This window comes from Parasteatoda tepidariorum, chromosome 6 (assembly GCF_043381705.1).
Source record: "Parasteatoda tepidariorum isolate YZ-2023 chromosome 6, CAS_Ptep_4.0, whole genome shotgun sequence".
NCBI lineage: Eukaryota > Metazoa > Arthropoda > Arachnida > Araneae > Theridiidae > Parasteatoda > Parasteatoda tepidariorum.
In genome coordinates, this window is record NC_092209.1 from 53,101,039 (window position 1) to 53,128,617 (window position 27,579).

Sequence of the window (27,579 nt, forward strand, 5' to 3'; positions counted from 1 at the left end):
TAAAATAAATAACGAATAAATATTATTAAAAAAAAAAACTGTGAACATTTGAGCAAAATTTACTGTTTTAAACCGGAAGCTGAGTTAGTTGCGCAAAACCGTGGAATTTACAAAATAAATTCGTAGCCTTAACGGTTTCTTACCATGCAAAAACAAGTTTTTTCCATAAAATTACGTAGAAAATCCTAGAACAGACTGGCTTTTTACAGTAGGAAGTTTGTACAACAAAATTAAATCTATTGTCTCAATAGACTCCATAAATAATTATATCAATAAATTATTAAAATTTAAAAAAAATTACAATTTGATTCTGGCAACGAAGCAATAAAAATTTAAACGTTTGCAGTAATGAATTACTTTTGAAACTGGATAACGATAAAAGCGTGCCTGCCACTCAATCGCATAACTTTCCTCTATTTTCCTTATATTTTAAAAAGTAGATAATCAGATAGCAATCCTAAAAAGCACCATGCTATTTAGTGTACAAATATTGGAATTCAATAACCAATCAATTAAAAGCAATTTATGATCGATCTGGAAGTTCTGAAGTTAAAGAACGAGTTCTAATTTAATATTAAATTGGTGATGTCTCAGATTCTTTTTTATCATCTCCTCACTTATTTCATAAATTTATAAATAATTTATAAATAAAGAGAAAATTAATAAACAAAAAAACCAAATACTAAGTGATTTGTTTAATATAATTTTCTGTAGTATGATTAATTTATGTCTTTCATGAAAGCACAATACAACAACTTTCCTATATTGTTATAAATAATTAAAATTTAAAAATATTACAATTTGAATCTGGCAACAAAACAATAAAAATTCAATTTTTAGCATTAATGAATTACTTTTGAAACTGGATAACAATAAAAAGCGTGCCTGCCACTCAACCGCATCACCTTCTTCTATTTTCTTTATATTTTAACAAGTAGATAGTCAGATAGCAATCCTAAAAAGAATCACGCTATGTAGCGAACAAATACTGGAATTCAATAATCAATCAATTAAAAGCGATTTATGATCGTTCTTTATAAAATCTGGTGGCAACATTTTCCATGTAATGAGTACCATGTGCTAACGTTATCCATCATCAAATACATGACTTTCGTGCTATTGAATTGAAAGCTTCCAGATCGCCCATATGATCACGGAAATATTCGAAAAACGCTAAAGCGTAGCTTACAGAAAATTAATATTTGTTTATTTTGACATTCTTAAGTGATTAATAGCAGATTTCATGTAAGTGTATCGATTTGTCTTGGTCATTTCGAACGGGAAAGTTTAAATTGTGTGCTACGTTCGCTTTTGATACATACTGAAATCACGTTCGTTGTATCACCACGCACGTGCTTTTTTTTCATTTTTAATTTTTTTTTTTCAAATTTTGTAACGAAATGATAGTGAATAACTTATACAGAATATTTTTTTTTGCTGGTAGACGTTTATAAATTAAAGACAACTGGCTGTCATGAAAATTTAAAAAAAAGAAACTAAATTGTTAAAATATAATATTTTTTCGTTAAATAGTACCCGTTAACATCGTAAAAATAAATTCGTACCATTTTCTTTATGGAGAAAGAGGTTGGAAACGGGGGAGTAATATGTTTTTAATCATCTTTATTTGACCAGAAGAAAATAAATGATTGTTATTTAATCAGCGGGATTTTTAGAAATACGTAAAATACAGAGAATCCACTCAATTGGAATAGGAAAAAGTAACGGGAGGTATTTTATAATTTCTTTTCCAATGAAATTAGGGAAGTATATTTTGACCATCAGAATTTTCTGAAATGTATGTTAATAAGTTTCTGCCCATGTAGATAAAATTTTTATTTACTTCCTTGATTAGTTTAAGTTTAAAGAAATTTAAAACAACAAATATTATTTCATAAATTTAAAAAAAAAATCCATAATTTGGCAGTTTTACAGCACTAAATTATCCATTAAAATATGTGTTGCACAGTTTTATTCCTTTAACTGAGTAAAAAAAAATTCTAAATGAGTTCTTAATTAACAAGTGCTATTTTTCTTAATCTAATAAAGAGATTTTTTTATTTTTCATTTTTCTTTAAAACCAATTAAACGTTGATGCTGAGAAAATTCCATTGTGCAATCCGAAGTAATTAACGCTAGAGAACAAAGTTAGAAAAAAATTTATATACTTCGCTTCAGATTAATTTAGCTGTTGATACTCAGAGACGTAAATCGGTTGTTTATCGGGTGGTTTGTCCGAATACGTTGATTTTATTACTTAAAATAATGAATAAGAAAATCGAAACAGGTATATTATAGGCGCCTTGTCGTCAAAATTAATTTTAAATAAAATCATTTTCAATTTTCTGATCATTTCACTTAGAATTGTTTGAGTTAGATTAGAATACAAAATATGAATTTAATGTATTGTGTACAATTTAAATTATTTTTTGGTACAATTTTTGGTACAATTTGGTACAATTGTACTCGTTAACAGCTTCGAAGTTGTAATTCAGGATAAAAACATTTTTAGAATAACTTCGGACCCTTGTGGTTATCCTTAAAATATGCATTATGACCAATGGAATAAAAACCTTAGATTAATATTTCCTTGGATCTCTTTTTGCATGGAATAACAGCAAATATCACAAGAGCATCGATTCTGCATGAAATATAGAGAATTTATGTTCAGAGAATGTCATGTATGCATTCTTATTCCATGCACCAATGGAACTAACACCCTAGATTAATATTTTCTTGGATCTCTTTCTGCATGAATAGCAGTCAGTATCGTGAAGGCATCGATTCTACGAGCAATAAAGAGAATTTATGTTCAGAAAATGCCATGCATGCATTCTTATTTCATGCACCAACGGAATTAACACCCTAGATTAATATTTCCTTGGATCTCTTTTCGCATGAATAACAGCCAATATCGTGAAGGCATCGATTCTACGAGCAATAGAGATAATTTATGTTCCGAGAATGCCATGCATGTATTCTTACTCCATGCACCAATGGAATAAAAGCCTTAGATTAATAATTTTTGGATATCTTTCTACATGAATAAGAGCCAAAATCGGTGAGGGAATCGATTCTACGAGCAATAGAGTGAATTTGTGTTCAGAGAATGCCATGCACTAACTACACAGACTTTAAGATCCTATAAATTAGATAGAAGATTAGTTTAATGTCCGATGTGCCTTTCCAATATTTATCAAACATTTTCATTGAGTTAAGATATGGTTGCTAGGAGGATGCTGGAAAGCAGATTGATGTTCATTGAGCCAATTTAGTACGTTTCTAACCAATATACTGGTGCATTATCATTGAGCAAAAATGTAATATTCTAGGATGGAATTATTCAGGTATTGCATGGATTTTTATTTACACTTGAGAAATACCAAGATACCAGTTCCATACAAGCAGAACGTATTTTCTATCATGATATCCAAATAAACATTTTTACTGTGAGAACAAGGCTTTTAAGATTCTATGATTCCAACTCCCAAGATTCTAATTCATTGACTAGTGGGCTTATATATGATATATTGGCAACCGCAATCCATCGAAAATGCTTCAATACATTTAGTTAACACTAAGGGTTTAGACTGAGTTTGTTAGCTAAGTGTTAACACTAAGTGTTTAGTATAATGAATTTTTATACACTGCTATTCGTGAGCTGAAGATACACAACCTTGAAACACAACATGAGTTTCAAAGCTGTAATTCGAATAAAAAATTTTTTGGAATAACTTAGAACATTTTCTATTGACCTCTAAGTAGGACTCAAAGTCAACGATTTTTTTATTTTGTTACACTTAGTGCTATTTTTTCTTATAATAGGAGCCAAAATGTATCTTTAATTTGGCATTCAATTAAAGGACATTAAAACCTGAAGCATTTTGTCAACTGACAAAGCTGTTAAACTTCATAGTAAAGACGCTCATACACTCTTTAACATTGCATTCAATATTCATCCTAAGGACAACAAGCATTTAAAACAACTCATTTCGAATTCATTTTACTATTAATTTATGTTGCCATTTATATTATTTAGCACCAATTTAAAAATAGGATTCTTTTGTACTTACAAAAACAGAACTATTTTTGCCTGCACTAATATGAAACCATTCTTTTCAATGGGGAAAAAAGTGCATACACATAAAAATTTATTAGATTAAATAAAAAAAATAAAAATTATCATGTTTATTAATGTGCATTAAGTAAAATTTTAAATCAATTTACGATCTTTCACGATTTAGTTTGTAAGGTTATACTGACCCTCTCCCTTACAAGGATTGGATAAAGCTCCATCATTGTTTCTTTACTCGTTTTTATGATAATTCCTTATTTTTACGATCTTAGTCAAAAAATAAACACCCCATTCAGAAAGCACTTAAAATTTCTGCTAGTCTTTTAATACCACTGTATAAATTGCTCTGGTATTTTTCATAATTCAGATATCGTATTATTGGGAAGAGATACGTTTTCTTTTACGACAAAGGCAGCTTATTCCGCCATATTTGCCCACAATTAATACTTTTTTATAATCTGAAATTTCTTGGTACGATGTATGTAATTATCTACTTTTTTAAAGTTTAGAATGATTCTGAAGCTACCCAATTATTTGTCGCAGTTTTTGTTCGTAATAAAAATATTTTACTGTTTATCTGAATACTTCGTTTGTACAGGCTGAACTAAAGAAGGAAGTAAAAAACGTGAATCAAATTGGGATATTTTCTGAATCACGTTAAATAACATTTAAAAATAAGCGAGTTTTGCAGAATAATAGTTAAGACGTGACCCATTTTTATCTATTTGAAAAATTAACCATTCATATTTTTTATGCTTGGTCGGTGTTTTTTCTCACTTCCGTATCATTCCCTTATTACTTGCATGGAAAAAAAAGCGTCCTACTATGTCAAACATTAAATTATGTGTCATGTTATTTTTAAATAAATAGAAAGCGCACAAGATATTTCAAAACCGTTTCATATTTGGTTTTTAATTAGTAACAGCAACTACTTGGAAGAAGTTATTTTCAAATTAATAGTCCCGTCAGTCAAAATATATTTTAAGTCAACTAGAATATTGAATATTGATATCTCTCATTACAGAACAGCTTTTAAAATTGTATTTCACTCATAGCTTTAACGTGCTACTTAAAATTATCTCTGACAATCAAACTTCTCGACAAACAGCACGTAACAGCACATTTCAGCTGTTAATGTGCAACAAATACGCGTTACAAATATCTGTTCACAAGGTATAATTAATTTTTATCTGTTATTTATTTTCCACTGTACTGTTTCTTTCGAATCTGTAACTATATTCAGAACAGCTGTTTGTAACAGATACACTTCTCAATTGTGACTGGAATGTTTTTAAGTTACAACAGCATTTTTTATTGCCTGAAATGAAACTGAGGAACAGATACGATACCACCAATGTTTTTATTGAGTAAATAAAGTATGGCCGAGAAGAGATTTGTTTCTAACTTGAAAATTAATTCGTATTACGAACAGCTTTTAACAGTTACGTAACACATTAAAATGTGCGTATAGAACGCTAGTTTCTTATAATATTTCGTGTACACATTCTTCATGCATTGGTAAAATTAATTCGAATATGTAAAAAGTTGAGGAGTTAAATTTTTTTTAATGACGTGATTGACGGAAGATTTTGGTTTTTACATTTTAATTCACCCTGAAGGCTGATTTTAGAAGGCTCTGTAGTCGCATGAAATGACGGTTCCTTACAAATAATCTTTTTTCATAACTACTCTGAGTTGGCTTCAGTTACTTATGGCTTTTAGGTCAAGTTTAGCCTAACTTTAGCCTGTTAGAACACTGTTCAATCTGAAAATGGCGCAAAACGTCAATATGGAGAAGTGCCACAGTTTTGAGAAAATGAAAAGCATTTGTGGTCTATTTTTTAACAATTAAAAACGTACTCCAATGCTGCATTATTTAGGCTCGCAAAAAATTGCCAAAAATGCGAATGAGGCATTAATTAATAATTTTCATCTAAGTGGGAAAATGTCGAAAAATTGGTGACTTTTAAAAAAGTGAAATAACTTTTAGAATATTTCAGTTATTTGTCTGTTCTAAAGACCAGATAATTCTTCGTGGCAAGATGGCCCATCTAGTTTAAAATCATAACTTTGCTTCAAGTCTAAGGCATTCGAACTATGGCTTTTTTATTTTCCCTGTCAAAAGTGCTTTGAGAAACTATGTTAAAAGCAAAGCTTTACTTTCGGAACAGGTGCAATGCCGTAACAGATCCAAAATATCAGTTCAGTTAAAACACTAAGTAACTCTCGCTTGGACCAAACATGGATAGCAGTCAAGTTCAGTATTCCGCGATGCATTTTGGGATTGCGTGCCACTAAGTGGGTAAGAAAACGGCCTGCATTAGGCTTTGTGTTACTTTCCAATTACGTGACAACGACGTATAAAACAATGAAGAGAAAGAAAAAGAAAAATGCATAATTGTGTGGAGTTAGTTGAAAGCAAGAAATATCTCGACCTTGCGACCTCGAGACAATGTTTATTATTTCACATTAAGTAACCCGCGGGGGATTGTTTTCCCCCACTTTCTAGATTCGGTGGGGGAAAGTCCGCGTAAAAAAGGTGAATTTTCGAATTTATTAGCTTTACCGATTCCGATATGACGATCGCATGAGAGTTTAATCCCTTCATGGGGAATAAAAATTAATTTGTATTTTTTAAGAGAATGTTTTTGTGAATGTTATTGGAGTTGAACTGAGAATACGGTCTTATTTATGATTTCGCTGAGATCAATTTTAGGAGGGTCAAATCTTCTTGTACTGTTGTTTCAAGGGCTTAAAGTTTTACTATGTAGCGAATATCTAACCTTAAGTGAAATCAGAGTTACGTATTCGAATAATAGGACTACTATTTAAGACTTCATATAATAATAAAGAACTGCATGATTAAGAAGATACATATCAACTTACATACCGGAAAACGTGTTTAAAGAGTAATATGGCGTCTGTTACAAGTGTATAAAGTTTAAAAAAAAATTTTTTTTTTCTTTGAAAAAAAAAAAACTTTATTTAGTTTTATACTTTTTTATTTATTTTTTAAAAGCGTAAGAAGTAATTAGAACACAAAAATGTTTATTTTTTTCCCTTTTAAAATTTTTTAACTTATTTGACGTAGAACTTTTTTAACATATTTTTCATACTTTTTTATTGTTTTGTATTTATTTAGGTCCAGTTATGTAAAAAATATTATATTTAGCATTTTAATATTTTATTATTATGAAATACAGCATAAAACATTGATGACTTTCTTTGCGTTAATCCTCCTAACACAGCTCACTTTCAAACAGTAATTTTTCAAATTTGCATTTAGTTGCAGATATTTTGATCTGAGAGAAATTGTTATTCATCATTGAAATTTATTTAATTTACAAAAATAATTATTCATAAATTTTCCAATATGAATAAAAAAATGTTTTTGTCAGACTACTTTTTTTTGGATTTTATATTTTAATACAAATATAACTCCAATAATTTAATATATTTTTTTTATTAACTATTGGGCTGTTTTTTATAGTTAGAAATTGTACAAGTACCCAATCAATTGTCAATAGCAACATGAGTGAATAGGAAAAATGCATTGTTGCCATTAGTAACCAAAAGACTAAAACTGATGAATTATTGGCAAGCAATTGATCTTGTTCAGCCTCAAAGGTCGAACTACTCTATTCTAGTTTTAAAAAAAATGGTTGATTGTATTATGATAACTTAATTGAAAATTCTCATGACTACTCAAAAAAAGAAAATCCTGTTTGCGCAAAAGGGATGCTTTTTCGCTGAATTTTGTATAATTCAACCCCAAAATTCCGAATTAAGAAAAAAAAATTTCTATTCATAATCAATAAATTATGAGCTGCCTAAAATTTCTTTAAAAAAAAAACTTTGTGGAATCTACATAAAGACCAGGATGGCATACATTTTTTACGAGATAAGCTTTAAAATATAGGCAATTTGCAACTCCTATTACCCCAAACTCTTCCGCAAATACCTCCAGAAACAATCTACCTGTCTACAAAGAGAAATGGGTCTAGTGTCGTCTAAGGACTAATAGTAACCTCAAGTTGGACTTATCGTTAAATTATGATAACTTAATTTAGATTTCATAAAAAAAAACTCATAATTCCTCAAAACATCATGTTTTGCTTAAAGGAGGTGTTCTTTCGTTGAATTTTGTCTAATTTAACCCCATAATTTCTAAAAAAGGAGATATTTTTCGATCAATTTTTCTTAATCTAACCCCATAATTGTGAATAAAAGATTTATTTTTATTACTGTTTAATATTTTTCTATTCATAATTAATAATAGAATCAATTACGTAAGACCTGAAATTTCTTTTTTAACAAAAATAAGCTCTATGTAAGGTATTTAACTACATTCAGACCAGGATGGCAAAAATGCATTTTTTACGAAATAAGCTTTAAAATATGAGCAATCTGCAACTCCTATTACCCTATAAACTCTTTCGCAAATACCTCCAGAAACAATCTACTTGTCTGGTGTCTGATAATGACTAATAGTAACCTCAAGTAGGAGTTATCGTTAAATTATGATAACTTAATTTAGATTTCATAAAAAAAACCTCATAATTCCTCAAAACATCATGTTTTGCGTAAAGGAGGTGTTTTTTGCTGAATTTTGTCTAATTAAACCTCATAATTTCTTAAAAAAGCCGATGTTTTTTCGATCAATTTTTCTTAATTTAAGCCCATAGTTGCAAATTAAAAAAAATTTATTACTGTTTTTTTCCTGTTCATAATTAATAATAAAATCAATTACGTAAGACCTGAAATTTCTTTTTTTAACAAAAATAAGCTCTATGTAAGATATTTGACTACATTCAGTCCAGGATGGCAAAACTACCTTTTTTACGAAATAATCTTTAAAAGATAGGCGATTTGCAACTTCTGATACCCTACACTTTTTCACAAACACCTCCAGTAACAACCTACCTTTCTGCAAGGAGAGGTGGGTCTGATATCTGACAATGACTAATAGTAACCTCAAGTTGGATAATCATTGTTGTAATAACAACAGCGCCGATCGACAAAGAAGAAGCTCTATTAACATCGCTCTACCTCCAATAATCCTTCATTTAAGAGTCTGATAGAATGCTCCTAGCCAACAATTTTGTCGATGGAAAACAAAATGAGGTTTTGTTTTATTCTTTATATTCGCCCATTTCTCTAGAAGCTCGTAATAATGCGATAAAGATCTAAATAAATAATAAAACACATATTTGATCGAGAGTTATCAATCTTTTAAGCGAAATGCGTTCGTAAAGTAATCATAATTATTCGACTTGGATATTGACAAGGAGAGAGATAAGGGGTATTAAGTTATTTTTGTTAAGAAAAAAATGGTACAAGTTGACTATATTAAACGCCAAAAACAAAAGGAGATCGTTTAGTATCGGTCATCATCGCTCACGATAACGATTAATTGAAAATTTGTTTTCGTTCGTAAACATGCATAATAAACTTTTATAGGAGAGGCGTGATTTAAATTTTTATAAAATTTAAAGTCAATAAGCATGAAAATATTCGGCTTTTAAATATAATGAATATCGGGATTCAATTAATACGCAGCATCAAAACGATTTTTTTCTTCGAAAAAATGTGAAGTTAATTTGTTTTGACTACGACTCCTTAAGTTTATATAGATTAAATTTGCATAAATAAGGAGGAGTGCCGATAAATTTTGTTATTTTAAAATTCTAATTTGTTCATTCAGTTGCGCTTTAAAGACGTTTTGTTTTATAACAAAAACTTTTTCAATTTTAATTATAATTATTATTTAGTAAAATGTTTTTGTTTTATTCTATTGCTATACACAATATAAATTCGTATTTGATCATATAATTGAGGTTTTTTCTTAAAACAAAAACATTTTCTATTTCCTTCTATTTTAATTAATATTAATATTTGGTAAAATGTGATTTGAGTCGATTGTTATACACAATATTAATTCTAATTCGTTCATTGAGTTGCGATTTCGCTTTAAAGCAAAACCTTTTTCTACTTTAATTAATATTAATATTTGATAAAATGCGATTTGATTTTATTGCTATATTTCATTGAACTAGTGGGCTGCGCCCCCTGCTCGCTAACGCTCGCCACCCCCCGAAAATTACTTCGCAATCTTATATGGTTTGCTTCGCAAACCAAGCTCGCTTCTAACTTAGGTACATTTGCAAATGCACAAAATTCTAAGAATTCAAAACAATCATTCAAATCCATGTAACAATTTTTTTTTTTTAAAAATTACATCTTTTTAGTAAATACTAAGTCATTAAAATAAATTTGAATTCAAATAAATGACATGCAATTCGTTAAACCTATTAGAAATGTGCTATAGTATAAAATCTTACGATAAAATTTCTAAAACTGATATCTCTTTAAAAAGGGTTAAAACTTTGGCTTTCATATTCAAGTCTATTAAAAATTGAAATAAGTGAATTGCAATGGAAAAATCTGCATAAACAAATAAATTCTTGTAAAACAAATACGACAAAGACTACTCGCTTCTGCCTAGCTTATGCTCTCTCTGGCTATTTCAGTTTCCGTTTTTAAAAGCGCTATATGTTGAGCCATCTCAGCTAGATTTGGCATGTGACATTTTTAGCGGCAATCAATGGTCGATTTTCTAGCGTTGCCATTCGGGGAGTTGTAATGAGGCTTTTTTTTGTCGCCGTGTAAGAGAAATATATATATATAGATTGCTGTTCTGTTGGAATAAAAAAGCTTTTTCTGATTTTGGTTTATTGAAATTTGGTAAAATGCGATTTAATTCTATTGCTATACACAATATAATTCTAATATGTTCATAGAATTGCGTTTTTGTTTCAAAGCAAAAACTTTTCTACCTTAACTAATATTATTATTTGGTGAACTACGATTTGATTCGATTGCTTAGGCAATATTAATTCAAAATCTTTCATTGAATTGTGGTTTTGTTTCAGAACAAAAACCTTTTTTTACTTTATTATTAATATTATTTGTAAAATTTTCGATTCAAAAGCAATAAAAAATATATAATATTAATAATTATGTTTAATCGCTCATTTACAAGTTGTTTGTTTTTGAAATTTCTTTTTCCTTTTCAACACTACGTAAAATAGTATGGCCGAAACTATTTGAATATGGTAGTTTTGGACATACTATTTGTGCAATTTTCGCATCTGGCTCTATGGAAACACTAAAAAGCTCACCACTTTTTACCACAGTGACTTGGTAATGATTTTGGTAAAATTTAAATAAAATATAGTTTTATAATTTGCATTAATATTTTGGTAAACTTGGTAAAATTTGACAACTTTATCATGATACCTTAGAGTATGGCATAAAAATAATTTATTCCGTTAAATTTACCTCTTAGTTATATTTTTTTAAACTAAATTTCAGGTAATAAGATTTATAATTTTGAGATCCAAAATTTTCGGTAAACCGTTACCATATAATTGCAAAATTACCAAATGAGTGTTTTAAATACCGTGTATTTGGGTTTCATTAACTAGAATTATATATATACAGTGGAACCCGCTTAAAAAGTTCCCTTTTAAGAAGTTTTCCCGCGTAAGAAGTTATTTTTTAAAAAAACCAATTACCATAATGTTAAANTTTTTTGCTAAGAATGTCTTTAACAGTAATTTTACCAGAATTTTTTCTGCGTATGCATTTATGAAAATCACATACGCACAAACCTGTGCCTTGAATAATAGTCATTGCAATATTTTTCTTTTAGATTAAAAGTTATACTATTTTGTTTCCTAAGTCTGCTTACGTACGATGCGGAAAGAAAAAAACTCTACCGATTTTCTGAACTTAGGAAGCTTTAATGGATCATGTATTTTGGATTGAGGTTATTTCACATATTTTAAAGGTTAAGAATACAAATCTGTTAAGAGATTGTAAATTTATTCCGAGGAAGTACGTTTTTGAGTCCGTTTTTTAATTTAAAATATCGTCTGCACAGCACAAATTAATAAGAACATTAATGATGTGTGAATTATTAAGATTGCGTTTATAGTTCGTGAAAATTCGATAATTGAACAAAAGTTATTGAAGTTATCGTTTATTTTCTGCAGTGTACACCAATGAATTTACAGCTTTACTTAAATGTGTTTTCATGCTGTTTCACAAAGTTATTCGTTGCATAAAACTCTTATTATAATCGCTATTATACAACTGCTGCAAAAGCAGTTAACACGTTGAATGCCATTAGGGTCACCGGTGACGGGGCTGAGTTTGTTTGCAGCGCCACGGGAGTCACCGGTGACCGGAGAAGCCAAGATTACTAGAAACACATAATTTGAGTAAATTTTTAATTTTTTAATATTATTATCGTTACTAAAATGGTTTGAAGAAATTAATGCAATATAGAACACACAAAAATGGTTTTATTTATATACACAAAAATGCCAACTTGCTCCGGACAGCGAATAAATATTTTCAAGTGGTAGTTTATTAATTCTGATTCTCGGTTCAATAAATTCAATTTAGTAGATTTTTATCCACCACTATTTCTAGTCTTATATAATTCACCACTTTTTTCAGATATGTCATGCTAAACCTTTTAAAAACTAGCAAAATCTGTCTAATATTTGCAAATTTAGTTTGTAGTTATTTACCATTTGGCCAGACGGACAAGCCATGTAAAATTAGCGTGGCATTCAACGTGTCAATTGAAAATCTCCAAATCTTCTTTTTTTTTTTTCTTTTTTTTTTATTCTTTATGTATCAATTCATTTTGTATGACAAAGTATTACACTTCGATTTTCTAAACATGATACACCTTAAAATGCTAACTTTTATCCAAGTGGTATTAATTTTATAATTTTATTTTCATTTAATTTATACACCTTCTGCTAACAAATACAGCCAGTGGGAAATTTGAGTTACATCACGTTGAGAGTACAAAGCCTGCGGTTTACTACAATTATATTCCGCTCGTAATTGGCATAATCACGCCAGGTCGAAACATTACTTCTCTGAGGTCTGCACTGACAACCAGTCATCAATCATTGTAATTTGTCTTTGGAACATATCAGAGTTCCGAGAACTTTTCAATAATCCTTTTCCAACTAAGTACTGAAGAAAAATGCCCACACGCTATGTAAAATACAGTTTGTAATATCACTTGCATAAGTAGGAAATATAAATAACAAAATGGTGACAGACAGGTATTTCTGGGGGATTTCCTTTTACTTGAACAGAATAATGAACTGTTGAAATTTGAATTTTGGTGAAGATTTTCTCATTTTTCTTTATAATTATCATAGAATAACAGTTAGAAATTAAAATTTAAAAAAAATTAAAAAATTGGAATAAAATTTCAAAGCCTATTGCAATTACAACGATACGATTTATTACAACTATATTGTGCGCGTAATTAGCATAATTACTCGAAGTCAAAACATTACTTCTTTGCCGTTTCTATAAATTTTAGTTAGACAGTAATAAATTGTTATCATTTTTTTTTTAAATTTTTCATTAGTGTTTTGTAGCATTTCTTTTACTTATTTCTTATTTTCCTGTATAATTGATGTAAAACAGCAATTAAAAAATAAAAAAAAGTTTTTTTTAAAAATATATTATTAAATTAATACGTTGCAGGTACAAATTAAAATAAAATAAATTTTAAAAATTGGAATAAATTTTCAAGAGCTGTTGCAATTATAGCAATACGATTTATTACAACTATATTATGCACGCAATTAGCATAATTACTCAAAGTTAAAACTTTACTTCCCTGTTGTTTCTATACATTTTAGTTAGACAGTACAATAAGTAGTCATTGCTTTTTTTTTTTTTTAATTTTTCATTAGCGTTTTGCAGCATTTTTTTTACTAATTTTTTATTTTCCTGTATAATTGATATAAAATAGCAATTAAAAAAATTAAAAAAAGTTTTTTTTTTAAAAAAAAAAATATTATTAAATTTTACGTTGTAGGTATAAATTAAAATAAAATAAATTTTAAAAATTTGAATAAATTTTCAAAAGCTGTTGCTATTATAGCAATAAGATTTATTGCAACTATATTATGCACGTAATTAGCATAATTACTCAAAGTTAAAACTTTACTTCTCTGCTGTTTCTACAAATTTCAGTTAGACAGTACATTGGATTATTATTATTTTTTTTAAAATTTTCTTTAGTATTTTGCAGCATTTCTTTTTACTGATTTCTTATTTCCCTGTATAATTGATGTAAAATAGCAATTAAAAGAAATTTTAAATAAATTATTATTAAATTTATACGTTGTAGATATGTACAAGAAAATTATTATTTTATTTGTATGCTGTATATATTTAATACATTTAATATATATTTGTCCTCAAGAAAATTATTTTAGAAATTAAAAAAAAATTAATTTCAGATTTTGTATTAATTAAACACAGTTAATTTTTATCCTTTCAAATTGGCATTTATCAAAAAATCTAATTTTGTTTAGCTATCAATAAACATTTTCGCTTCAACGTGCCTCAAATTAACATTCATTTAAAACAAAAAAAAAAAAAAAATGTAAAAAAGAACATATTAAATTTTTTTAATCTCCATTACCTGCAAAGAATCATCGATAGTTCCTTTTCTTCGCCTCCACACCCACTTTCTCAGAAGCATAAAATAAATATACAGCGAAATAAAGGTGCGGTGATGTATAGCCTATACCTCGCCCCCTTTGTTCCAGCAATAGTAAGGAAGCGTGCGAAAAATTCCACTTACCTATAGGAGAAAAAAAAATCTAATGAGTAAAGGGGGAAACAAAAAAATAACAACAGTAAACAAACAAAGTCAATGAAAAATCGTAAGTAAACAATCAAGAGCTATATATCAAAATATTAGGCTATAGGCTATTATAGAACGGTAGCGATACCTATGCAGTTCAACAACTAGTAGGCGATCACTATTTTTTTTCCTTGCACCGTTGGGTCACGACTTGTAGTGTGTTTTTAGAAAATCGATTTGCACATGATGGAGCTATTAGGCGTGTAAGTACTGCCTATTTCCGCTCAGGAGTTTTCGATGAAAAATATTTTTTTGAGATAGAAAAAAAAGTAAAGAAATTATTATAAATCCTTTTACTTTTTAGAAAGGAAACAAAAGAAAAATTTTACATTGGAAAAAAAAGCATAGTCAAAATTAATAGAATATGGTAAAATTTACCGGGATTCTGCTGTATGGAAACATCAAAAAGCTCAGTAATTCTTTACCGAAGTGCTTTGGTGATGATTTTGGTTAAATTAACAATAAAATATGGCTTTGTAATTTGTGATAAGACGTGGTAAACGTGTTAAGATTTAGTATTTTCATCATATCCTAGAACATGCTATAAAAACCATTTATTAGGTAAAATTTACTTTTCAATTTCGCATTTTTTACTAAATGTGTGGTAATAAGGACTATAATTTTGAAAACTACAGTTTCTGGTAAACCATTACCACATGAGCGGAAAAATTACTAAATGAATGGTTTAAACACCATATACTTTGCTTTTATTTATCAAAATTATGATTTTATTTACCAGAAATGCATTACCATACAGTATGGTAATTTCAGCAGAATTTTTTTTCTCCGTGCAGTAATTTTTTTTTACAAAATAGAAATTAGTAAATTTGATATGTAATAATGAATCGTCTGACAAGGCACATTACTCAAAAAGATCTTTTATGAAACTCGTGAAGGGAAATTGTGGAAGGACAGACAATGACAAGCCACATTATCAAGTTTGAGAGTGTTCTTAACCTTTTGATTACCGCTGGTACAGCATGTGGACCACATGTAATGGTATAACAAGGTACACCGTAAGCAAAGTGCTAAATGCGTTATTGGTAAAATATACCACAATTTTTAAATAAACAACAAGATGCTTCTGTGTATTATATTGTTATCTTGAGAACATCTTGGAGACTTCTTTAAAGTGTCAATCTTGAGATCATACTATGACACAGCTTAATGTAAAACTGTCATTGTGACTTATCACTATGTTAGCATAAGCCACTCGTATATGTTTTTCATAAAATTAGTTACTTCCGAATTATTTCATAATTTAAGAAATGTTATGCCATCAGATGTTTTCTTTTAATTTTGATTGACATTTTAAATATATTTATAAAATAAGAAGCAATGCTTTCATAAAGTACTTATAAATTTAAGATAACTTAAAAAAGGAATATAATGCACATACAATTACAGTAAATGTTATGCTCCTAATCGCGTACTCCTTTCATGTGTAACTGGAAACTGCAATATTTTTTTTCTTTTTTTTTGTAATCAATTAAATTAAAAAATACCAGCTTATGTCATTTTAAACTATATTTTCTTAAAATTGCAATCAATTAAATGATTTATATTTTGAAACATAAATATTTAAAACGAGAGTATTAGAGTTCTTCTTATTTCTTATAATTCAACGTTAAATAGTTTTTCTGAGAAGGCAAACTAGCCGACTAGCGACAACAATTTAACGCAACAGCTCATTTACATGGAACTTTCACTTAGTCACAATAAAATGTCATTTCAATGTATGTAGCTTATTTTGTGACTATATTTAAAATTTATTATACATCTGTATTTTACGAATTTAAACGTTCTTGTGTTATAACTATGCAAAAAAAAGTATTTAAAATCAAAAGAAATACAGATAACGACTTTCAGATAACAAGGAATAGAACTACAAATATTTAAAACGTTAGTGATATTGCTCTATATGACTACATTATGATTCAACGTTGACAAAGTTCTAAGAAGACAAACTAGCCAACTAGAGGCAACAATTTGACTCAAAAGCTTATTTGCATAAAATGTTCAATTAGTCATAATAAAATGCCATCTTAATGTATGTAGCTTATTTCATGCTTAAATTAGAATTTTAAGATACATCTAATATATATAATTCTCTTACGTGGCTCCCAAATTTTGGCTGCATTTCTTTTCCGCCGGTGGCAACGTTTGCGTTGTTTTGTTTACGTTACTATTTCTCTCACACTGCGAATCGACCAATGATTGCGCTAAAAATGTCACATGCCAAATCTAGCTGAGGTGGCTCAACATATAGCGCTTTTAAAAACGGAAACTGAAATAACTAGAGAGCATCAGCTGCGGCAATCTCATACTATTAAGCTAGGCAGAAGTGAGTAGTCTTTGTCGATAAATCTCTATTTTAGTATTTTGTCGAAAGCGCTTTTTTTCCCGAATTTATATGAATTACGAATTTATTTGACGATTTTTGATTTATATTACGAATTATACTATAGCACATTTCTAATAGGTTTAACGAATTACGTGTCATTTATTTGAATTCAAATTTATTTTAATGACTTAGTATTTACTAAAAAGATGTAATTTCTTTTTTTAAAAAAAAGAGTTTTTATATGGATTTGAATAATTGTTTTGAATTCTTAGAATTTCGTGCATTTGCAATGTACCTAAGTTAGTAGCGAGCGAAGCGAGCTTGGTTTGCAAAGGAAACGATATAAGATTGCGTAGTAGGGGGCGCAGCCCACTACTCATATATATTTCACGAATTTAAAAGTTTTCTAATGCATAAGATACATTAAAAAAATTTATTCCAATGGAATACAGATAATACTACTTTCATCAACAAAACAATTAAAAACATTTCTAATGTTCGATTTACAAAAACGTTTAGGCAACAATTTTGTCCTGCGCATTTGAACCTTATAATCCTTTTTTCTTTTCCCTCATAGCCCAATTATTTATTCATCAACAATGCTCTTGTGTAAATTTCAACGTCGAGGCCTTCCACATGGGCATTGTTTGCGTTAGGCACTGCCCGCCCAAGCACGTAAGTCTCATTACTAGATATGTAATAGTGGTCGTTAGGCCGGGGTCGATGAGGCTCTGAGTCCAGCTGACCCCGCTCGCTTTAATTACTGCTTTTATAAGCACCTATGGAAGTGAGAAAAAGTAGAATCGTGCAGTGATTATTTCGCCAAAGGTCGAGGTCTGATGTATAGCGGGCTTCTTTAAATAAAGAATTGATCTTTCATGATAGTCATTTGGCAGAGATTGTTTGTATTCACCTTTCGATAATAAAGTAGTATGTAAAAAATTGGCAATAATTGGGATCATTGATAAATCGTCGAAAAGATCTATTTCATGAAGATGATTTTGAGATATTGTTGATCGTGTAGAAAGTTTTGAAAGAAGAATTGAGAATAACAGTAGTGCTGATTAAAAAACTGAGAACTATATTACAATATATTTTATTTTATAACCGTCGTTGAACAGCCAACCCGATTTTGAGTTTACGACTACCAATGTATTCAATTCCGAATCTTTGTTAATTTGAACCCAATCCGGAAGACAAGGGAATTCCTGGATCAAGTATTGGGTGAGATTTACCTTCCTGGAGGACTTTCGATGGAACTAAAGCGTATTTGCGTTACGTAGAGAAGAGAACCACAGAAAATCTCTCACGATTAGGCTGACAGAACTCATGACCTTTTTACCCATCCACAATTAAGGGTATTTTACATCAGTGCGACCCGAGTGCGGAATTCTTATCGACCAGCCATTCCAGGGATTCGAGCCCAAATCACCTCATTGGAAGGCGAGCTCCCTATTCCCTGAGCCACCACTGCTCATATTGCAATATAAAATAATTAAAAAAGAAAGCAAAGAGTTAGGAAGTTAGTTTGATGTGAAAATTTAAAATATATAATTTTTTTTTTGGTTATATAATATGCTTGCACTCGTTCTCTGCACTGATATTCAATTCTCAGCACTGGTATTAAATTCTCAGCGCTGATATGATATTAGATTATGTAAAACTACAAATGCATCGAAATGTTTCAGATTTCTTGCAATAAACGTTTAAAATTTTTTAAACATTTAAAAAAAAATCTCTACAATTTTTTTTTTAAAACTTACAGAGACGGAGACTTACTTAAGAGACGGAGTCGCAAAATATTTGTTTTATTAGTTCTTTTTTTTCAATTAGATAAAAAACTGACTTATACAACTTTTTTCCCTAACGTTATAACATGCATTTACTTAATAAATATCTAATTAAAATGCGTGAATTTATGAATTGACTAATTTATGAACGTAATGTTCAATTTTCATGGTATAAAAACCTGCAATAATAAATATTTTTAGCTAAGTGTCATATACACTTATGATTTCAAAAACTTCTCCCTATACCGTATTGTATACGAATTTAATAATATGTAACTAATAATATATTAGCTCTAAATCAGTGAAACAAATTAAAACTAAACACGCGCCTTCAAAATAAGGCAGGTTTTAGAATATATACTGTTATAAATAATTTAAAAATGGTTTATAGATCGTGAATTAAAAAATTATAAAATAAAAAAAAATTTGCCATGCTGACGCCCAATAAACTATATATTGAACCTGTCAAACTTATATTTTCATTGTATATATGAAAATCTAATTTCATTTTAATCATTTTTAAGGAAAAAAATATTAATTCTTTTTATAATCTGGAAGACGTAGAATTTAAAAAATGGGATAAGAATTTGCAAAACACATAACTGAGATGGCGGATTGCAGTTGTCTTTTCAAGAATTCAGATCATGTTGCCATTTATTAGCTTGTTAAATGTTACTAATCTTTAGCACAGCAGCAGAAATCCTCCAGCACGACAGCGTGTGCTGCAGATTATTTTTTACATCTGCAGCATATTTTTTGCCTCAGACTTTTTTTGATATTAAAAAAAGACTTTAAATAACTGACGGAAAAAAAAGAATAATCATTTTTAACTGCTATACTTACTCAATTACAACTTGTTTCAGGTCCTTAGCAAAATTTGTTTGCGAGTTGGCAGACAAATGACTAAAAGATAAGCGATGACTTTCGAAAATTCCGAATAACGTTCTTTAAATCAGCCTCAATTTTAAAAAATTAAATATTTAAAAAACAAGTTTTAGTAATTTAAAAAACAAAGTATACCAAGTTTTTTGAAGCATGACAAAGTTTCTATGGAAGTTTGCAAATAATTTCGAAAAACTTGAAAAGTTTGCTAATTATAGCTTTACTGAATCTTACTCATTGCTATTTTTAGGTGCTTCGAACTTTTAACTTTCTTACTATTTGGAAGAAATAGCATATGAAGATAATTAAGATGTAAAAAGCCTATGATCATAATCGCTACTCTATAAAAATTCTTCTAAAGTATACCAATTTTCTTGGAAAAAATAAAAAATTCCTATAAAAGTTAGCAAAGTTTCCAGAAAAGTTCGTTAAATATCTTAACAAAAATTTGCAAAAATATAGCTTCACTAAATCTTACTAAACGCCATTTTTAGTAGCACCAAACTTTTGATAATTTTTTACTATTTTGAAGAAATATCATATGAAAATGATTAAGATGTTAAAAACCTATGACCATTACTCAGGGCGAGTATTTCTAAACTGCGCCAATTTTCTAGAAAAGTTCGTTAATTGTCTTAAAAATTTTGCTAAATATAGTTTTACTAAATGCTTTGCAATCATAAGTAAATCTTTAGTAGAGTCGAACTTTTAACTCTTTTTACTTTCATGAAGAATTAGCATTTAAAGCTGAATCAAATGTCAAAAAACCTATAATCATAATCACGACTCAACTAAAATTGCTCATGGGAATTATTTTCTAAAAATTTGCGGAAACATTTCCATTGAAAAGTTTATTTCTAAACACCTCGATTAACCCGCTTCCTCAAAAACTAAGGTCGGAAGACAAAAGAAGCAAAAACACCATAATAACCACTTGATTATAGATCAGAAACACTACAACAATCATCCCAACAAAAAGTCCTTTTCACAGAAACGTTAACGGTATAATAACACAAAAGGCAATTAGAAGTTTCGCGTTTCTGACAAAAGGCCATCGTTACAACAATCCAAACCACCCAGCGCACACTCAAAACAATTCAAACGTCGAATCGCCTGGGGAAGTTCGCGATAATGACCCTCCAAATGAAAACTAGAAGCCCCAGAAGTTGTAAAAAAAATAAAAGAAAATGGCGTTATTAATAAAACAAAAGCACTAGTGGGACCTTTTAAGTATCCTATCCATTACGAAGATCCAATGGAATTCGAACACAAGGGGAAGTTCCATCTTATCTTCCTGATTTGCTCTTTTTTTTACCACTGCGGGCCCCAGGGGCCGGTACCCGCGGGCCGCAGACGAAATTATTAATGACCGTATCATTGGTCAAGAATGCCCAAGTTGGTAATAATAGCTCTAAAAGAAAGAAGCGTAAACTAAACAAATGAAAAGTGCAGTGAGGACCAGGCGATAATATTTTATGCAAGGGTCCTTGGCTTGATTAATTGAGGAGGCACAAATTAAATTTGGGAGATAAGGATTGACGGAGAATAGTCCAATTTTCTCGCCAAAGAGACGGTTTCAACGCAGAATTAGAAAGAGGACTTTTCTTCATTATAGGCCTAAACAAGAGGTAATTTTTAATTTTCTAACTCAACAAGTTATTAAAAGTTAATTTTTTTTTTACATCACTTTACATAGCTGTCGATAATCGAAAATGCCTCGGGAAGTCATTATAAGCTTTTGGTGAAATACAAATACCCGTTAAGAGTGGCATTGGAAGAGTTTTATGATAATAAGTTTTTCATAATAGAGTAAATTATGGGTGTTACCAAAAGTTTAGCAGATGACTAAGATAAAAAATGTTAAATTGTAATCAAATTGCTTAAAAAGTTAAATTTGTTATGACTGATTGCTAAAAAGTAAGGAAATTGGATGTAAGTAAAAAATTAGCACAGTTTTATTAATATATGTGCATGATAATTTACGTGAAATTTTCAAAAAAAAAAAAAAATTTGAAGCGAAAAAAAAGATCAATAACAGTTTTATTGATACATGATAGCTGATGAAAATTTTATTGTCATAGGCTCGGTGAGAAAAAACCAAAACCTAAATAACTTTTGGTTTAATGAACGGATTCAATCTGGAAAATGTGGTCTCAAAAGTTAAGGTTGTCTAATAATTCGGCTTTTTAAAGTCAATTTAATTTTTGAGCAGGAAAAAAGCTTTTTTCTTTAAATTTTGAATTTTTGTGAAAAATTTAATTTCTAAAAATTTTTATTTTAAGAAAAATTAGTTCTTAGTAAAATTTAAATTTCTGGTAGAAATAGTTAACTGTTAGAAAACATTTTAATTCTTGTTAGTCCCTTGAAAACACTATGCATGCTTCACATTTTAATTATTCTACTTAAAATGCTGTATTAGTTAATTTTAAAATCATTTGTAACAAAAATTCAAAATATATTGATTTATTTACTCATTATTACATAAAAATGTATTTAAAAAAATTCTGACATTAATTTTTAACCAAAATAATTGTCCAAACTATGAACACAATACAGTGTTATATGATATTCAAAAAAATAAAAATGCTTGAAAGTTTAAATTATTAAGGAGATTTTAATTCCAAAAACATTATGCATGTTTTGTGCTTTAATTATTCTACTTGAAATGTAGTATTAGTTCAGCTCAAAGCATCTTAACAAAATTTCTAAATTTATTGGTTTATTTACTTGTGACTAAATAACGATATATTTTTTTAATCCAGGCATACTTTGACGTATGATTTAGACGTGCATAGAAATGATCAAATAAAAAAAAATATTACATGGAATACTTAAAAAAAGCTTAGAGCATTTTTTTTTTAATTTCTTAAAATTAAACATTAAAAAATAGTTATTTTTAAAGCTTAATTTCCAGCATTTAATGCCTAATTTCTAGTAATGAAGATTAATTATATTTTAATTCTTGAATTAAGCATTAAAAACAAAAGTTGATTTTTTGAGAACAATTTAATGCTTTAAATTGGGAGATCTGTAAAAAATTTTCCTTCTTAAAAATTTTAGTTCTAAGGCACATTTTAATTCCTGATTGCATTTTAATTCAAAAAAATATCGCTTTTCAATGCTTAAAACCGTTTTAATTCTTAAAAGTTTAACTTCTTAAAAATTTCTCGAAAACATTATGCACGCTTTGCTCTTTAATTATTCTGTTTAAAATGCAGTATTAGTTTATCTCAAAACAAGGTAACAAAATTTCGAAACATATTGATTTATTTAACTCGTTTATAAATAGCAATATATTTTTAATTCAGACATTGGCTTCTAAGCAAAATAATGAAACGACCGCTAATCAAATTGTCAAAACTACGAATACAATAAAATATCATTTGACATTCAAATAAAATGAAAAGCCACAGAACAAATCGACGTGAATAACAGAATAGATTTTAAGTCGTGTTTTCAGATAAACGCCGTGAGCTAGCCTTCAATCTTACAGTGCTCACATAGTTTTTACTTTGACATATGATTTATTCATATACGTGTAATATTAGACCCAACCTATATAGGAAAGATCAAATATAAAAGTTACTACACGGAATACTAATTAAGTCTGTATGGTGCAGAACGATCCTCAAACACTAACACACCCCAGGCCGCTTAACACCCTTGCGAAAGAGAACTTACCGATTACGCAGAACTTTTTTTCCGTTGATTACAAGTTATTTATGTTAAGACAATCGGTTTGTTTTGATGGATGTGCGTTGTCATTGATGAATAAGAACTGAAATAATAGTTACAGTTGTTTAAACGGTTCAAACGAAATAAACGCTCTTTTTAAAGTTTGTGAGTTCTAAGTATCGATTAAAGCATAGTTTTCTCGAATTTAATGACAACTAAGTTTGATTGATGGCAACAGTAGAATTTTAAAAAAAAAATTGTTAAAACTGAGATATTTAAAAGGTCATAACAGGCATTCTATCTGGGGTAAAACAATCTCTAAGGTCAAAAAAGCATTCGAAGAAATATAAACTAGTACTCATCAAACGTCGATAAATCATAAATGGTATGGCGCTACGGGCAATCACATTTCCAAACTGTCAATAAACCATTCTTTAAAACAATATTACATTTAGTTTCTTTTTAAAACACGTTTTAAACTAAATACAAGCTTTAATAACGAAGATGCTGTAAACGTCGATACAACCCAATACCAAGAAAGGAACTTTTCAGGGAAAGCTCTGTTTTAACTCAATTAAAAATTTAAAGTTTAGAGAAAAATTCGAAGAAATTAACTCAGTAAATATATTAATAAATCATAAATGATATGAAGCTACGGCAATCACATTTTTAAAATGTCAATAAACCAATCTTTAAAACAATATTACCTTTAGTTTTCTTTTTGAGAAAATTTTTTTTAAAAAAACAAACAAAAAACACATGTTTTAAACTAAATACAAGCTTTTCTAACGAAGACGCTGTAAACGTCGATAGCACGCAATACCACGAGAGGAACTTCTCATTGAAAACTCTATTTTTCCCTCCACTGGAAATTTCAAGCTTAGAGAAAAATTCGTAGAAATTTTTCTCATCTAATATTAATAAATCATAAATGATATGCTACAGGCAATCACATTTTCAAACTACCAATAAACCAATCTTTAAAGTAATATTACATTTAGTTTCTTTTTAAAACACGTTTTAAACTTAATACAAGCTTTTCTAACAAAGACGCTGTAAACGTCGATCCCAAGAAAGGAACTTCTCATGGAAAACTCTGTTTTACCTCCATTGAAAATTTAAAGTTTAGAGAAAAATTCGAAGAAATTTGCTCATCTAAAATTAACAAATCATAAATGATATGACGCAACGGACAATGGCATTTACAAACTGTCAATAAATCAATCCTTAAAACAACATTGCATTTAGTTTTTTTTTTTTTTTTTCAAAGCACGTAGTTTTAAACTAATTGCAAGGTTTTCTTTAACGAAGACGCTGTAAACATTAAGAGGACGTGATTCCACGAGAGGAACTTCTTATGAAAAACTGTGTTTTATCTCCATTGGAAATTTAAACTTTAAAGAGAAAGAGCGTCTAGAGAAAAACATGAAATATCAAATGCTGAAAAAATGTTTTCAAACTATATAGCTTCATCTGCTTATAGTCGAGATTTTGGAGGACGTTTGATCTAGTTAATGAAAATATTGAAAGTAACTTCAGAATCCCTATATAGAAAGTGAGACACACCGAAACACACACATGCTTGTCTTTTTTAGAAAAAAGATCTCACATGATCATGATTATACAAATTTATATTAGATAAATGCGGAAGAACGGACTAGTCAAAATGTGTTCGGCGTATCAGTGAAATATGCTCGATGACTAAACTTTCTAACTTTATGCAGCTACTACTAATACGATGACTAAACTTTCTAACTTTATGCAGCCACTACTAATACGATGACTAAACTTTCTAACTTTATGCAGCTACTACTAATACGATGACTAAACTTTCCAACTTTATGCAGCTACTACTAATACGATGACTAAACTTTCTAACTTTATGCAGCTACTACTAATAAATATATGTATGCATGTTGCCTTCGAGCTGCTAGACCTGTATAACTTCACAATTCCATTATACTTTTGCAAGAAAAAACTATCGTTGTTATTCTTATTATATAAACATGACTAAAAATAAATAAATGGGTATAAAAACAATCGATTTGGTAATAAAGGAACTTAATTTACTCGGTTCATTTATTTCTTTTACCTTTATTGCATGTCAAAGAAAAACAAAAACAAAAAAACAGTTTACTTAGACATAATAACCCTTTTCTAGAAGAACCATTAATCTAAAAGTCTTCTACAACAGCTAAAACCGATCGCTTGATATTAATTTTATTCGAAAGACTGTCGGTCCGAATATATGAACCAGATGTCTGGAAGCATAAATAGCCTTTTCGATTCCAATTTCCCAATTTAGGAAGGCCGATTACGATTAATCGGAGAGGGGAATGAAGTAGCTAATTCCTTTTCTTTGTCTTTTTCATTGTTACCTTAATTGCAGTATGAAATGCCCCCATTGTTTCACGCGAGACCTCTATCTTTCGAGACTCGTTAATTTGAGAGTTTGACAGTAATGGCGCGTCGAATTTGTCCGGAAAAAAAATACATAAAAAAGAATTAAAAAGGAAAGTAAAATTAAAAGGCGTAGTTTTGAGAAGAAAACATACTTCATGCTATTATCTTTCAATTATATCGATTTTGTTAAAAAATTGCTAGAACAAAAATGAGTAAAATAAGTAACGAGGAGTATGAGATAAGAAACAGTAAATAAAGGGCTAATTTCAACATTATCAAACTTTAATTATTTTTGCTGTAAAATTTCAATTTTTATTTAAACAATGGCTAAAACCTCATATTCGGGACAAAAAAATATTTCTTTAAACCTTATTTACATGCAATTATTGAGTAATGATTTTATACCTTTTTCCGTTTTTAAAAAGAGTTCTATTATCATTTTAGTCAAAAGTTACAACAAAATGTAGTCAATAGATCAGACGCTATAAAAAAATTGCAGTTCCGATTTCTTGCAAACATATCACTAAATGTTTTGTTGAGTTGTTTAAAAAAATTTTTATTTACTATGTTTTAAAAAATTCAATTTAATTAATGATTTTATATCTTTTTTCGTTTTAAATGAAATGAAGGTTTAATTATCATTTTATTCCGCTATCCGGAAAAAAAAGTAATTTAAAACTCCGATTTTTTTATAAATATACCACTAAATTTCTTGTTAAGTCGATTGAAAAAAATTTTTTTCACCAACTTTTTATTTACTAAATATTAAAAAATCCATTTAAAGAATAATTTTAAATCTTTCTTTTTTTTTTAAATGTTTGTTCTGTTTTCATTTCAATCAACATTTACAAAGTATAGTTGTTCGTTATCCAACGAAAAAATAAAAAATAATTAAAGTTCAAATTTTTTTATAAATATATCACTAAGTTTCTTGTTATGTAATCTAGAAAATAAATTTTTGATTAATTTTTTTTATTTACTAATCATGAAAAAAAATCAATTTAAATAAGCGATTTTATATCTCTTTTAATGAAAGCTGTATTATCATTTTAATCAAAGCCTACAAAATAACACTTTTCGTTAACTTTTATTTTTACCTAGTATCCTAATAATATCTCTAACTGATATTTGTTTTAAGCAAACCTTGTTAACAGCCATAAAAATAAAAAAAACATCGATTGCAAACAAGATAACTTAACACGAAACTTCCTGAGCATGCAATAATAATCAACTCTAATGAATAGGCCTTTGTGTTTCAAAGACATACCACGTTTTTGTTTAAAAAAAAAAGAAATATTTTTTCAAAACTTGGCGACTCTTTCCTTGAGAAGTTGGATAGATATGGAATTACAGAAAACATAAAAAGATTTGGATTTAAAGGGTTGTGATTTTTTAACCCTGATTTTCACTTCCTGCGAATTCTATATTTGCAGTTGTAGAGAAGTAAAAAGTCGTAATTGTTTTCCATATCTTCTTTTCCCACAGCTTGTAGACAGAGAAATGAATTGTAGTAATTTTTACGGGACTTTTTATTTAAAGCTCTGCTTTTTTGTATGAATGAAACGATGACTTATGAATGAAATCCTACTAAGTCATTTAAGTCAGTTAGAATGCCGAAGGGAGTCAAATACCATTGATAAAAGAATTCTTC

General features: G+C 28.9%; 1 protein-coding gene across 4 annotated transcripts in view; it reads right to left on the bottom strand.

Annotated features, from left to right (window-relative positions):
• The window catches only part of LOC107438641 (transcription factor Sox-13), a 555,886-nt gene that overhangs the window by 297,801 nt on the left and 230,506 nt on the right, over window positions 1–27,579 (bottom strand). Inside the window, exon 1 of one of the 4 annotated variants that reach the window (XM_071182378.1) lies at window positions 14,610–14,638. The exons of the other annotated variants lie outside the window; for them this stretch is intronic. Coding sequence (XP_071038479.1) covers window positions 14,610–14,623 — 14 coding nt within the window. The 5' untranslated portion in view covers window positions 14,624–14,638. Of the gene's footprint in view, window positions 1–14,609; window positions 14,639–27,579 lie in introns of those variants that run through there. 4 annotated transcript variants of the gene reach the window in all.